The 15,719-nt window shown below is 41.9% G+C and overlaps 1 protein-coding gene and 1 non-coding gene across 2 annotated transcripts; one reads left to right on the top strand and one right to left on the bottom strand.

Moving 5' to 3' along the window:
- Positions 1 to 886: 886 nt before the first annotated feature.
- Positions 887 to 959, bottom strand: trnaf-gaa (transfer RNA phenylalanine (anticodon GAA)). Its single transcript has one exon. It is a non-coding gene; the product is annotated as a tRNA-Phe (tRNA).
- Positions 960 to 1,322: 363 nt separating this feature from the next.
- Positions 1,323 to 6,758, top strand: rpn1 (ribophorin I). Its single transcript, XM_063911332.1, has 10 exons — positions 1,323 to 1,672; positions 2,348 to 2,412; positions 2,879 to 3,185; positions 3,268 to 3,477; positions 3,566 to 3,758; positions 3,878 to 3,977; positions 4,056 to 4,194; positions 5,132 to 5,251; positions 5,403 to 5,648; positions 5,764 to 6,758. The coding sequence occupies exons 1-10, from the start codon at positions 1,430 to 1,432 to the stop codon at positions 5,944 to 5,946; spliced, it is 1,806 nt and encodes a 601-aa protein (XP_063767402.1). The 5' UTR covers positions 1,323 to 1,429; the 3' UTR covers positions 5,947 to 6,758.
- Positions 6,759 to 15,719: the final 8,961 nt, after the last annotated feature.

Genomic DNA, 15,719 nt, shown 5'->3' with positions numbered 1-15,719 from the left:
GAGACCATCCATAAAACTAGTCAAGATGACCCTAAAACCAGCACAGACTGGAGTCCAGTTCAGTACTTTTCCAAATTCTTTGAAGACTTGGCAGCATTCACCAAAAACCTAACTACTTTTTTAGTGGCCAATTATACGGCAATGTTTAGATCAATTTCTTCTTCTTTAAATAAAAGTGAATCTATTCTTGTATTAATATCACTCCATAAGCATAATATGTCACAATCTGGGATTAATGAAGTAAATCTGATCTAATTGTATTAAGTCCCAGTCTCCTTGAAGAATACAACGTAAAGATATAAGATATAAAACATTACAAATAGGCCAAAGAAACAGGATAGAAGTGAAATAATGCAAGACAATGTTGCATCTCAAAATATTTTCAGAATAAAAATAATTCAGCTTTTTGTGAGTTAGTAACATTGGTTATAATGAAAAAAAAGTTTCATAATGTAAAAGATGTACATACATATAATCCATTAAACCTGGCTGGGTATGGTAATTAAAAGTTTGTGACACACATAATGGTTAAACGGCATTAAATGCATAGTCCATCCAGCTCACAATTCCATTGTGATACTATTTAGAAAGATAAAAAACAATAAATGTCATGATAACATCAAACACCATACATAAAACAAAGTAAAGCAACTGAAAATGACCTTTTAAACAAGCTTAGCATTTCATTTTTAAAACCTCTTCGTATTGAGTATACAGTATAGAACGTACGGGTAGCTTAGACTGTTGCAAATGTTCATAACTTATTTTATTACTGTCTATATCTTCAGGGAACTTCCCAATGTGGCTTTGTCCTTTCATAACCCATTAACTAACTTGATAAACAGAATCCTCATCACCTACCACAGAAACCAAAAAGACACACGTGTGCCGAAACCCGGGATCGAACCAGGGACCTTTAGATCTTCAGTCTAACGCTCTCCCAACTGAGCTATTTCGGCTACATGCTTAGAAGACCCCTGTGTCACATCTAGTCAATCATAATGTGTCAGAAACAACCCATTCATCTAAAAAACTATTCTGTCAAATACGACGAGATGTAGTGTTTTTGCTTTATTTATATTAAACTGGACTGCTGACATTATTTAGGCCAAGTAACTATATTTAATATTTCAGTTGAATGGTCAGACAGTCAAACAGGACAACAATTAGAGGAAAAACATTTAATGTGTCATGTTAAAGCGAGTTTTATCTTAAAAACGTTGTTTTTCCTGTCAGATTTAACAATCGGGCTCGACGCAAGGTGCTTTGTGAACGTGAAGCACGCGCCGTGACGTCATGACGTCGTACCGAATGAAGCGTCATCCTTTCTGATGTAGAGCGGCACGGCGGCCTTTCTTTGCTGCTCTACATATCCCTCCGTCTCTGTCTGCACTTATTCCCGGTATTTCAGTTCTGAATTTCCACAAACATGGCTCGAAAGACGCCAGTTCTCGCAGCGTGCCTGCTGCTGCTTCTGGCTGCTGTGAGCTCTGAGGTTTCGGCGGACGGTTTGGTTAACGAAGACGTAAAAAGAACCGTGGACCTGAGCACTCATCTGGCTAAGATCACGGCGGAGATCGTGCTGTCCAACCAGGGACCCTCTGCTGCTCACAACTTCATATTAGCGGTAGAGGCTGACCTGGTGCCGCACCTGGCGTACATTGGAGCTTCGGTGAGCCTGAAACATCAGTGAATCTTAAGTAACGCTTGCAGTTCTGCCTGTAACCGGCTAGCTAGCTTTAGCCTGTTAGCCATTTCACATTAGGCTACTACGTTGTTGCCTGTGCAAAATATCGCTTCTCTGAAATTATGCATTTTCTTCTCATTTCATGGCAGCAATACTGTAAATAACAACATACTGTATCCTACAATGTGTTCAATGCATGCATTAAATCACAGCTACTAGCTAACGTTAGACTTGAGGGGGGAGTCACGTTACAATAAGTCAGTTAGCTACTATTTGAGCATGTAACCCTATATCGATTGGTGGACTCTTTTGAGATCAGATGAATTGCAGTGCACAATAATGTAACCAGTAGTTCAATTTATATTAGATTGATTCATTTTGAATGGCAAGGGAGGTTAACTTCCGCAGGCTGCACGCTCTGTCAGTGGCTGAATGACACGTATGAGCTGGGCAGATCACTTCCGTGTGTGACTGCGCAGGCTGGCCCCCTTTCATTATGTATTAAACTCTTATCAATGCTGTTTTAAGACATATAATATACGCACATGGTACTTTTTTAAAAAGGAACTAACTCCACTATAGATTGCTCATTCATGTATTTTGCTTGAAATGATTTTTCCTTTTAAATAATGTATGCTCAAACCACCATGTTTTCTACAGGTAAAGGGTGATGAGGAGGATGATGGCACACTTGAACTCCAACAGACAACAATTCAGGGCCAAAGGTAAGAGATTGAAGTCTTACATTGTCATCTAAATAGATTCATACATGTAAAATAAAAAAACGTAACTTCCAGAAACAGACTCTTATACATTATCACACAGTTCCTTGCTACGACATTCAGAAACTCACACAAACAACTTAACTGATTCATTCACTCCAGTGACTTTTGATTTAAAAAACAAACACATATTTAGAATTTGTTAAACAACTTAATAAAATGTATTTGTGTTTTTAGCAGTATTTTCCATGCATAATGTAGAGCAATAAACTCCCTATCCAAAAAATGAATTCCTTTAGAACAAGACTGCCTTTTTTAGTTCCTGAGAGGCTGATATAAGAATACTTTATTGATCCTTCATTGGGGAATTCTTTGGTCACAGCAGTGATAATACACCAGAAGCAGCATTAAAATAATTATGCAAAGGCTCTTACCCATGATCCTCTCCTTCTCATCTTTTTCCATACAGTGGGGTTTTTTACAAAGTGCAGCTGCCCTCCAGCTTGGCAGTGGGGGCTCAGCTGAAAGCGAAGGTGGAGATGACTTTCAGCCATGTCCTGCAGCCCTTCCCCACACAGATCACCCAGGCTGAGCGCCAGCTGGTGGTCTTCCAAGGAAACCACTACATGTACACCCCTTACCCCACCCGCAGCCAGACCACGCGCGTCCGCCTGGCCTCCAAAACTGTGGAGAGCTACACCAAGCTGGGTAACCCGAGCAAGAACGATGAGATCATCGAGTACGGACCTTTCCGTGACGTGGCTCCGTTCAGCGAGGTACAGCTCTGACCAGATTTGACAAACCTCCGGTGAAACTGTAAGAACGTTTGCTGAAATATGCTCTTTTGTGTGTGTTCAGGATACATTGAAGATCCATTATGAGAACAACTCGCCCTTCCTCACCATCAGCAGTATCGTTCGCACCATCGAGGTCTCTCACTGGGGTAACATCGCTGTGGAGGAGACTATCGAGCTGAGGCACACAGGAGCCGTCCTGAAGGGGCCCTTTTCACGCTATGACTATCAGCGTCAGTCAGACAGCGGCATCTCGTCCGTCAAATCCTTTAAGGTGTTGTATTTAACATTAACTACATCAACTTTACTTGTTATAATTGTCACGATCATGATGATGATGATGACTGTATTCTCCTCTACAGACTATCCTCCCTGCATCGGCCCAGGACGTCTACTACAGAGACGAGATTGGAAACATCTCCACCTCCCACCTGCAGGTTCTGGATGACTCTGTGGAGGTGGAGGTCCGTCCTCGCTTCCCCTTGTTCGGAGGCTGGAAGACCCATTACATCATCGGCTACAATCTGCCCAGCTACGAGTACCTCTACACCCTGGGTGGGTTGACTTCTGCTAACCGCAACAGGAGAACCCCTTGGTTTCTATCCATGTCTAACACTGAAATGGGGAATATCCCAGGTTGTGTTGCTTATGTCTCGAATGATTGTCTCTTTTAGGTGACCAGTATGCTCTGAAGATGAGACTGGTTGACCATGTGTATGATGACCAGGTGATTGACTCCCTCACTGTGAAAATCATCCTTCCAGAAGGAGCCAGGTTAGTGTTTGAAAGCAAACCCACAGTATGTTTACTACAACTTTCTGCAGTATCTGATTCTGTTATTTCCCTTTATAGAAACATCCACATGGAAACTCCCTACAAAATTGATCGCAAGCCAAACCAGCTGCATTATACATATCTGGATACTTTTGGCCGACCAGTACTTTTGGCCAGCAAGAACAACCTGGTGGAACATCACATCCAGGATGTAGTGGTAAGAAGAACCGTAGGGAATGATGGGAATTGTGCATTCTATATAATATGTATATTCATTGTTTAGCAGCAGATTTCCAGAATATTGATTGGACTAAAGCTAGCTCCTATATCATTATTTACAAGATTACATCCAGAACTGTAGGTCTTTCTTAATTTTGCAATGTAAACAAATGAATACAAAACTGAAAAACTAAATGCTTTAAAGTAATTGTGAAATACAGCAGTAAAATGTTATCTGTTCATTTGAATTATTTCACAACTGGAAACACTTCCCTTCTCTGCCACTTCCTGGCGAGAATGAATTATCTTATTATCAGCTGAGTTCAAGTGTAAGAGTAGTATAAACTTGGCTGAATTAATACACGAGCAAATGTTTTTACATCAGTCCTTCCAGATATGAGGAGGTTCTGGAATCTCTCTGCAAAATGATGTAGATAAACCAGTCAGGTTGCATTGTGACTCAAGACTTGGGGCAGCTTCTAAGAAAAGGCAAATAACCAGTATGTTTTTGTTTGTGGGTTCTAATGATTATCACAGTCTTAAGTGGCTGCTTAGTGCTGTTCATGTTATGATGATTTGCATCGCCATACTGTACTTTCATGACACATTTTTCAAAGTGCCTGCATCCTCACAAAAAAAGTGTTAAATTAAAAATGTGTTGCAGAAAATAGAATGCATTTCCATGTTTGGGAAGTCTTTAATTGTTTTTGTCTGGCATCTAACTAATTAAATGATAGTTTGAGCTCTAGATTTTGGGTTATATAGCTCTCTCTCAAACTCTTCTTACAGGGCTGCCCCTTGATTAATGGGTTAAGACACAGACCATTCACCCTAATTTTGTGTACTAACTATAACTATCTAACAAAATACATTTTGATATAACCTGTGAAATTGTACTCTAACCTAAGTTTAAAACCCTCTTTTGTGATTCCCAGGTTCATTATAACTTCAACAGGATCCTGATGCTGCAGGAGCCTCTCCTGGTTGTAGGAGCCTTCTACATCCTCTTCTTCACTGTCATCATTTATGTCCGCCTGGACTTCGCCATCACAAAGGTACAGCAGAGTTAACGTCTCTTTAGAAAGGAAGCCTGGTTTCTGCCAGCCTCATTTGTACCCTGACACTCCCCTCCTTTTGGCATATATTCTGCATAGTTCTGTTTTCATTTAATGGCGTCATAGTTTTAAATGTTACTTGTTTGTCCAGGACCCTGCGGCTGAGGTTCGTATGAAGGTGGCATCTATCACCGAGCAGGTGCTGACTCTGGTGAACAAGCGTCTGGGTCTGTACCGCCACATGGACGAGGTGGTGAACCGCTATAAGCAATCGCGAGACACGGGCGCGTTAAACAGCGGGCGGAAGACTCTGGAGGCCGACCACCGCACCCTGACCAATGAGATCAGCTCGCTGCAGGCCCGCCTCAAAGCCGAGGGATCTGACTTGGCCGATAAGGTGAGTGAAAGCATGTGTAATGAAAGCACAGACAAATAAAATAATCTGGAAGTATTTTCAAGCCCTATCTATATTTGAGAAAAGTTAACGTTCCCTTGTCTGTTCTCTCCCTCAGGTCGGGGAGGTGCAGAAGCTGGACGGCCAGGTGAAGGAGCTGGTGTGCCGCTCCAGCCAGGAGGCGGAGCGGCTGGTGGCGGGGAAGGTGAAGAAGGAGGCTTACATCGAGAGCGAGAAGACGCTGACCGGCAAGAGACAAGAGCTCGTCAGTCGCATCGACAGTCTGCTGGACGCGCTCTAAACTACTCAAGCCACGCTACACATCAACAGACACACACTCACATCATCCATGCGACAACACACGACCGACTATTTGTATGAATGAGAATTAAATGAAACGTGATACACTTGCTTACACATTTTTTTTTACCATTCTTGAGGCATGGACAATTAAAATCTGATCTTCTGGCAGTGATGGGTTTATCCAAACATGTGTGCCTTGTGATAAACGTGAAGTCACTGCAGCTATGTCACAAATTTTGGCTTTTTTTTTTTGTTTGTCTGTATTTCAGTTTGCTGAGCTACACTTAAACTCTTGTCACACTGCTCAGACTTGACACTTCATTGTCATGTTCAGATCTGGACTCTGTATTTTGTTTTCTTGTATGTACGGTTATGGGACTTTTTTTTTTGGAAACTAATTGCAGAAGGGCCCAAGTATTTTCGTCCTCATGTCTTTACTCGCATAAGCTGTATTCAAAGATTGAATCGTCTCTCGCTCTGAAGTATGAAAGTGAACTTTTCTTCCAATCGTATCTCTTTTGCACTTGCAACTGTTTTCTACTCGCCCCCTGACTGACGTTTATATCCATACACATTTGAAGCTCTTACTGTGTCTCATCCCACATGCTCGTTGATGTCCCTCAGTCACATTTTCTACATTTTGTATTATTTTCTTTTTGTAAGTGGCGTTTTTTTTTTGACCATGAGATTAGTGAATACATGAGATTAGGTTTATGCGAGGAAAGAGATGGGAGACGGGACACGGATGTTTGTGGAATGGGCGATGACATGAAAAGCTGTCAAATTTGAAATAAAGTTTTGAGAAACTAATCTTTTAGCATGTTTTTAAGAAAACAGCGGGGGGAATGAAGATGGAAAATGGAGTTGACAGCTGTTAGCTAGTTCATATAGGGATGCAGTACCATTGGTTATTCAGAAGAGGGCGCAGTTGTGTTAACCAACAGCAGGCTCTTTCTCTAAACAAAACTACAGAGGGTTTGATTCTGCTATCGAACACTTCGCAGACATGAAGATATGATTGAAAATAAGCTACAAATGCATTTTTCCTTATGCCCTGGCATCTCGGAGGGGGTTTCCAGCACATTGTTGCATTTTTCATTTCAGAGAAACCCCACCTATCACCATGTTCTCCTCAGTGAACGGAGCAGCCGACCTGCCTCCGTCCCAGAGGTCAGTCTGAGGTCAGCGCTTTCCCTCTGAGGTCACCAGGGGTCCCGGCAGGTCACTTCCTGCTCCATAATAACAGTTCTCGTTCCCTTCACAATGATAATGTTAACATATTGTATGTGCCATACAATAATCATTCTGAAAATACACCGCAGGGGGAAAGCAAAGACAATGTCTTTTAGCACTGATGCTCGGTGCTGCTGAAAGGGCACACAATAGCATTTTTGTTTGTGTGTTTGTACTGTGAGTGCAGATTTGGAGCGCTGAGAGTTCGGAGAGCCGCGGAGTCTCATTCTCCGAACACGTCCACATCAGCACCAGAGACTGAGGACAAACCGCTGAGCTCACGTCTGCTCGGCCACGATGCTATCAGGTCTGTGAGTTTGAATGACGTGATTGAAGGATTCCTCTGGAGACTGTTTTTGATTTGTGGATTTGATTGGGTTTATAGACTGAAACATTGGCCTTAAAATGACTTTCTTTCAAATAAAGGAGTGTGAATTCATCTGTGATGTCGTAATAATACCACAGCAGTTTGGGAACCAATTTCACAAGGATTTTGGGAGCCAGAGCCTCTATTGATCAAATTCTTAAACAATGTTACCTTTAACATTTTAGTTCAAACTTAGAAATTGATCATTTTCTCAGCAACTCACAGCCTTAATTAATAAGTTCTGCTTTTTGCAGAATCAGTTTTTCTCCATTTTGTACAAAATTAAAGTGAGTAACTTAGACATTTAAAGACACCACCTTGGACTTTGCGAAACTGGGATATACTGTATATTATTGGGTATCTTCTGGCATTTTATAGACCAAAAGATGAATCATCAATCAATCAATCAATCAATCAAACAATCAAACAATCAAACAATCAATCAATCTATAAAATGATTTGCAGATTAGAAAGTTTGTTATTTGAATCAGAAAACCTTTATTCCTCCTGCAGCGGGGGGAAAGTTTTGCTCAGAGTATCTCACTGCGGTTTGTTTTTTATATTTGTTTTATAGTAATTACAAAGTCTACACTTTTGAGTTGTTTTCAAATCCTGTTTTTCTCTGGCACGGTATTTTCTCCTATGGTAAAACTATAAATCAAATGCAAAAGATTGATATTATTTTGGCTTTGCAGAAGACGCTTTTGCCACTCATTGTACGAGCATTTAGTGCTCAGTGATTAATCCTGTTATCCAATGTAAACACAAGTGAGTCCCTTAAAATATGTGTCATTTTTCACTTTAAAAAAGGTTTTTTTTAATACGTTGTTGTCCCTTTAGAGCAGGGGTGTCCAAACTTTTTTCACTGAGGGCCACATACAGAAAAATACACGGAGAGCTGGGCCACTTATAGAGGTGAATATTGCCTCATAAGTTAAGTTATAAGTTAGCAAAACAAATCAAATGTAGGAGAATAATGCGCGATAATTTCAAATGGTTTAAGGAAAAAACAGCCTACATCCCGTCTCTCTTTAGGGTTTCATTAATTTTGTTGGCAGCTCATTCCTTAAAACAGAAGCCTCAGATTGTTTATAATAAGAGTAAATATGAAGGTTAAATTTCAAGCTTGTTATAGAAATAAGTTATTGGGTTTTTTTTTTTTATCAACTAAGATTTGTTAGAAAATGTTTTAAATTCTAAATGACTGAATTTATTTGAAATTGGGCTCATTCATATATTTGAACATACATATTTGAGAAGTACAATATAAGACAAGCAAAAGTTTAATTGGTGGGCCATATTCCATTATACTTTCAGAATTTGCTGAGGGCCGATTCAAAATGGCCTGCGGGCCGCATTTGACCCCTGGGCCGTAGTTTGCACACCCCTGCTTTAGAGTATCTATCATACGGGCACAGATATTAAGTACGAAACGAGGCCTTTTAAGATCTGATGTCATAATTTTACCTTAAATCGGCTGCTTTTTGAGCCAGTCCATTTCATCAACTTATGAAATGTGATGTTAGATTCATCCTGTTAGGCTATTGGCTGCTCCATGAAGGGGCACCACTGAACACGGCTCATGTCATCACACTTTGTTGATGCAGTTGCTCTCCCATTTGACTGTTATATCATTGGGTGGTGTTTGGATGATGGGCCTTTCAGTCTTTCAGTTCCAGCCCTGTCCTCGGGCCCAGGATGTGATTACCGGTCGCAGAAGAGCTGCGGTTGATCTGTTAGCCTGAGCCGAGCAGAATACTGTTTAAACCGGAATTCATGTGCAGCACTGTATCCTGATGTGGCAAACCGTGTGTGTGAGTGTGTGTTTCAGGGGGTTTTATGCAGGGTGTTGGACTGCTTGGGTTGCCATGTGGTTGAGCTGTCATGGTCCCCCCCTTCAGATTATTATCTTCCTTTCCTGAAGTAAAGATGCAGAGTGTGTTCTTTATCTGCCAGCAAAAAATAATGAATATGCAAAAAACCCAAAAGAAATGTGGAGTCAAACTAGGTATCAGTTGAAGGGGGTAATCCTGCAGCCCCCGGGCCTCGTGACGTGGTGGTGATTGATTACATTGAGGGCTCACCTGCAGTACTCTCCCTCTTAATCTTTCTTGCTGTGAAATACACACACACACACACACACACACACACACACACACACACACACACACACACACACACACACACACACACACACACACACACACACACACACACACACACACACACACACACACACACACACACACACACACACTCACAAAGAGAGAGGCAGAAGTCACCAGTCAGGGAACAATATCCTGCTCAGAAGACCCTTCACAGCACACTCTCATAAATCACTGAGACAGAGCCACCACCCTCACTGTCAACCAGTTATTATGCACACACACACACACACACACACACACACACACACACACACACACACACACACACACACACACACACACACACACAGGGCCACATACATTCATCCAGTTCAGTCAATCCCAGCCATGTCGTCAAGAAGGAAGAAATCTAAACGTGCCCTCAAACGTGCCTCACCTGCGTTGATTCCCTCTGGCTCTGCTTGAAACACACATCCTCACAACTTTAGCTCCTGAAAAAAAATGCTCCCTATTGATATCTGGACATCAGAGAGTCTACACATCATCCTTCGCAGACTGAAAACTCACCTGTTTCGACTGCATCTTTGCTAAAAATTAAAAGAAAAATGTTCTTCGGTACATAGCACTAAATGAAGCTAATGCAATAGCACTTAAATCTGGTTGGGCTTACAGATAGGATAATGTCTGCAGAATTCTTGCCTTGAGTTAGCTTATTCATGGTTGAATGCACTTATTGTAAGTCACTTCGGCTAAAAGCGTCAGCTAAATGTCATGATTCCCTCTGGCTCTGCTTGAAACACACACATCCTAGCAACAACAGCAGCTCCTGTGTCCCGCTCTGCCCTCTGCACCGGCCATTCCTCAGTGACAGGGTGCCGGGATGAGGGGATGAGAGGCTCTGAAGGGCGAGGTGAGGGATGGATGAAAGCCCCATGCGCAGCGAAGGTCCCGGGGCCCTGCGTCCTGTGCAGGTGGCAGGTGTGATCAGGCCGGCTGCAGAAGCGTGAGGGCGAGGAAGAGGAGGACAATGAAGGCATCTGTGGCCCTCGTCGCAGCTGCAACGGGCGGGGAGGAGCGGGGCTGACAGATAAGACGGTCGGGCTAACGTAAAGATGGAGGAAGGGAAGGACAGGGCAGTAAGATGGAGATGGACTTCAAAAGGGGGATTGGGCCCTGGGTGCGGAGAGACGCATTCTTCTCTGGCATGGAGGAGGTGGGGACAGGAAAGATGGATGCCACTAAAAAAGGCAGAGCATGAAAGTCCACAGCTCCTCTCCTCTCGTGCAGATGTGTACAACAGAACGCTGCTGCCTGAGTCCTCACTAACACTTGGAAGGTGGATCACATCACTCCAGTTCTGAGGTCCTTACACTGGCTGCAAATACTGCTGCTGGTTTATAAAGTCCTGAATGGTTTGAATACATTTCTGATCTCCTGCTACATTATGAACCACCCAGAACTCTCAGGTCTTCTGGGACGGGTCTGCTTTCTCTCCACAGAGTCAGAACTAAACATGGACCTCAGTTATTATGCTCCATATTTCTGGAACAAACTCCCAGAAACCTGCAGGTCCGCTGTAACCCTTAATACTTTTCAATCCAGGCTGAAGACTTTTCTTTTTGCTGCTTTTAATGGAACTATTCATTTCATGGACGACACTGTAACTTGTTATATAACTATGTTATTCTGTAGTAGCTTGTTTTTGGTTTATTTTATTATCTTTTCTTTTTAACAACTTCACTATTTCATAATGTTTTTCATTTTTCTAAAGCATTCCGTATTGACTTGTGTTGAAAAGTGCTATATAAATAAACTTGCCTTGCCTTACATTGCGCACTTTTTGCTCAAGCCCCTGTGCTCTGCCCATATCTGTGCGCATATTGATGTCAACCTCCCTCTCTGTATGGATTTGTATCGATGAGACAGTAATCCTCTTCCCTTGCCGCCCTTGTGTGCAACTGTCCACAGCTCCCACTAAGACCCACTGATCTCTGCCACATGGCGCTCCATCAAAGCACTGATGGTCATGCCTCTCAGGGCAAGTTTTGCCAGAAAAAAAAAAGCACCCGTGTGGCTCATACATGTCCCTGGGTGCAGAGGATGAGCGGCAGATGAAGGTCTACTTTAGACTTTGTACCATCTTGGATCACAAGAGTAAAACAAAGCTACTCTCTGTTAAAAAAAAAAGCACTCCCGTCTGAGCGTGTGCACAGAAACACGCGCACGTTTCCTACTTTCTCTATCAGTGCTGATTAGAGTGACAGGGGCACTTCCCATTGGCTGTGAGAGTGGCCCTCTCCTTCCCAGGGCAGCCAATTTCCCCTACTCCAGAGCTGATAGGAAACTTTGATTGTCGACTGAGTTCAGGATAGACAAAGAGATGTTTTCCTCTTGCAATCCACATATCGCTCCATCACATCTCTACCTACAATTTCCAGCCCTTGCTCACTCCTCTGCCATCTCTCCCTCTTGAAATTTCCTTTCTTGCCCAATATTTCCAAGATCACCACTGTTGTGGGCTTCTGAATGTGAGTCCATTAAACTGGCACTGACGGCTTTGATGGGCAGGAAGTGTCACTTCATGTAGTGACATCTGCATCCTGTGACACAATCCTACCCTACATACATGTGTACTGTGTTGGCTTACCACTGTCCTCTAATAGCGTTCCCATAGTTTGATAATGTGAGCACATGGTGGATGCTGCTAAAAACATTTGGTATGTGCTCATGTTGGGTTGTTGTGGGGAAAAACACCACTTTCAGATCAAGAAAGGGGATTCAGGCGCAGCCGTTGTTGTTGTTGTTGTTGTGGTTGTTGGGCAGTGTGTGCAACATTGCTCAATACCTATGACATACGCTGCTCATACACTGATACGTTTTTATTATACTACAGGGTGTGAATTGAACCGAGGGAGCAAGCGGGCAGACAGAATGAGCAAGGCGACTATACATGTGGAGAGAGCCAACAGGAAACATCTCCCTCTCTCTGTGGCACTCCCTGAGAACACACTTCCTGTCGGAGCTCCTCTAACTTCCTGTCCAGCCACCGGGAATCCCAGCCGGAACATTCCAGCTGTGCAATATTCCCCTCCTCCTTTTCTGGACTGCTTCATTATTATAATTACTTACATGCTCAATCCCATATAGTGATGCAAAGGTAAGTAGCACACAGTGGTGTAAAGTCACGAAGAACATTTACTCAAGAACTGTCATGAGTATAATTTAAAGGGACTTTTTTTGCAAGGTGAATCGTGTCCTTACTTTTTAAACTTAACTTACTTTGCTGATTTGCACTAATTATAAGAGATAATCAACACTTACATAAGACTATAAGATAAGATATACTTTATTGATCCCAAATTGGGAAATATTTCTGTTGCAGCAGCATGTCAAACAAGTATTGCACATAATTAGATATAAAAAAAGAGTAGAAATTAAACCATTATACCACTTTAGTCACACTTTAGCTACCGTGCAGCATACAACGTAATTACAATTATCTCCACCTTTACCAGCTTTGATAAATGAATGCATCAATAATTATAATAAAAACATATAATAAACACTATAATTCTGAAATGGGCTAATTTGCATAACATTGACTTTTGGTACCTTAGGTATATTTTGTTGCTAATACTTTTGTTATTTTACTTGAGTAACATTTTGAATGCAGGGCTTTTATTTGTAACAGAGTATCCCGGCTCTCTGGTACTTTTACTTTTTTTAAGTACAAGATCTGAGTACTTCTTCAACCTAGAACACAAACTCTCAGAGGAATCGTTTAGTTCACCTCCTTCTCGCCAGGGGTCGCTATATAACAGCCCATTTCTCTGCAGCGTCTCTCTCCTGCAGTGTGAAACTGTGCGCCTCAGTGCTGGGTCTCTTCCATCCCTTCAGAAGGCTCTCATTTATATTACAAGTTTTTGTTTTTTTACGCAGGGAAATGCGCAGTGCCATTAGTCTAATGGCATTACACGAAATGGCACATGAATGTTTATAAGTGTGTCTTAACGCAGGGTCCATATGGGCTGGGGGAAAAAAAGCAGGTTTGGTGACTTTGTGTATGACCTTTTCGGAAAGAGAGCTAATCCCGAGCTATAATAGACTCCGGGACCGATATGGAAAACTGCTGCACCGTTATCTCGGTTGTCTAGGAGACCATCAGAGCACCGGGGCCGGTGGAGATGCCACGGTATTAAAAGGGGGAGGGTGCTGTGTGTGTGTGTGTGTGTGTGTGTGTGTGTGTGTGTGTGTGTGTGTGTGTGTGTGTGTGTGTGTGTGTGTGTGTGTGTGTGTGTGTGTGTGTGTGTGTGTGTGTGTGTGTGTGACGGGAAAATGCTTTCCTTTTTTGTCGGAAGACTCACTCATAAATACTGCATTATGGGCTGTTTTTTCTACTATGTTTGGCCTGCAGCATTATTTTGTTTAGTATGTTTAAATTGAATTTCAAAACGCATATGGGAAAAGGTCACTGATTACAGTAAAGTGAACGAGGAGGAGCCCACGTTTTTATTCGTTAAATTTAACAGCACTCGCCTAACGAGTTATAAAATGCAGTAGGTCTTCTGTGTGCTAAATTAAAGCAAACACAGACTGTTAACCAAATGCCACGGCACTTTATTTAAATGATAACACACAGGCCTAATGTGAGGCCCGAGTGGAGACGAGCAGGCCTACTGAGCAGACACAAACCAAATCAGAGGAGTTAACGGTGCATGTTAAACGGCTTAAATAGCCTGTCGTGAAACTGAATATAATGCTATCATGTTCCGATGTTTATTAGGAGGGAATTAATTTCACAAATACAATATAAAGTTGTAAATGAGAGTTATCGCGTTTTTAGAGAGCCTTAACATATCAAATTCAAGGTAAATAAAGTATTTAGTTAGGTGCGTTTTCTATATTTGTAAATGTATGACAACATTTATTTAATGCAGAAACTCAAAATGTATATCAGACTGCATGTGTGTATAACCAAAAACATGTTTAAAAGCCCCATCCCCGAGCACTAATGACTGTTCAGACAGATAGGCATCATATCACAGTGATGTATGTTTAATATAGCTTGTATTGATATGTAAAGTGTGTGTGCCGATGGCCTCGCCAATAACCTGCCTCCAAAGCCAAACAGGCTGTATATTGGCTGTACGGCTGCAGCGCGTAAAACGTGTAAATATTTCTCATTCCCTGCGCCTATCTGTCTCTATCAACCTGCGGGAGCCCTCCCCCCAACAAATGATGCATTAGATGCATTGAATGTATTTGTTGTGCAAGTTTGAAAAGGCTGCGATAATCTGGGACTGAGCGATAAGGAACACCAATTTATTCAGCAGCACTTTGGACCCCGCTCCCAGCCTCGGTCGGTGCTGACACCCCCAGCAGTTTGCTGATAACGATTAGGCCATTTATTATCTTCACAGAGAACAAAGATTGTGTGGTGCCGATGAAATATTACCCCTGGTAATAATCAGAAGGAGAAGGGCCCTGGCATCTAATGCAGTGTGCATATAATATCGTCCCGTGACGAAAACCGTGCACACGCACGCACGCACGCACGCACACACGCACACACACACACACACACACACACACACACACACACACACACACACACACACACACACACACACACACACACACACTCACACAGAGAGAAGTGTCGTGAAGAACATGCAGAACATTGATTAACAAAACAAGTGAACGTGGACACAAATATAGCATTAGAATATAATGTTGTGATTTGGATTTATAGATAAAGTTAATCATTATTTTTTCTAAAAAATAATAATAGGCTGATAATCATTATAAGAAAAAAGTCTAAATTGTCATTTTAATAAATCAGTATTTCCTGAAATAAAATAGTTGATGTAATATTTGTATTCACTTATATTTATCTATTTGACGTGGCGTATCTATGATAACTGCTGAAATGTTTTCAGATCTAAAAGATGGATCACAAAGGCCTTATTGTCACAATTCTCAACTCATTAGACTCTAATTAACTTTTGGAAGCATGATGCGACTTACAGTAAATGTATTGTGTTTGTATCTCCTACACTGCAT

Source organism: Eleginops maclovinus, chromosome 20, assembly GCF_036324505.1.
Source record: "Eleginops maclovinus isolate JMC-PN-2008 ecotype Puerto Natales chromosome 20, JC_Emac_rtc_rv5, whole genome shotgun sequence".
Lineage (NCBI taxonomy): Eukaryota > Metazoa > Chordata > Actinopteri > Perciformes > Eleginopidae > Eleginops > Eleginops maclovinus.
This window is presented reverse-complemented; position numbering and strand designations above follow the sequence as displayed.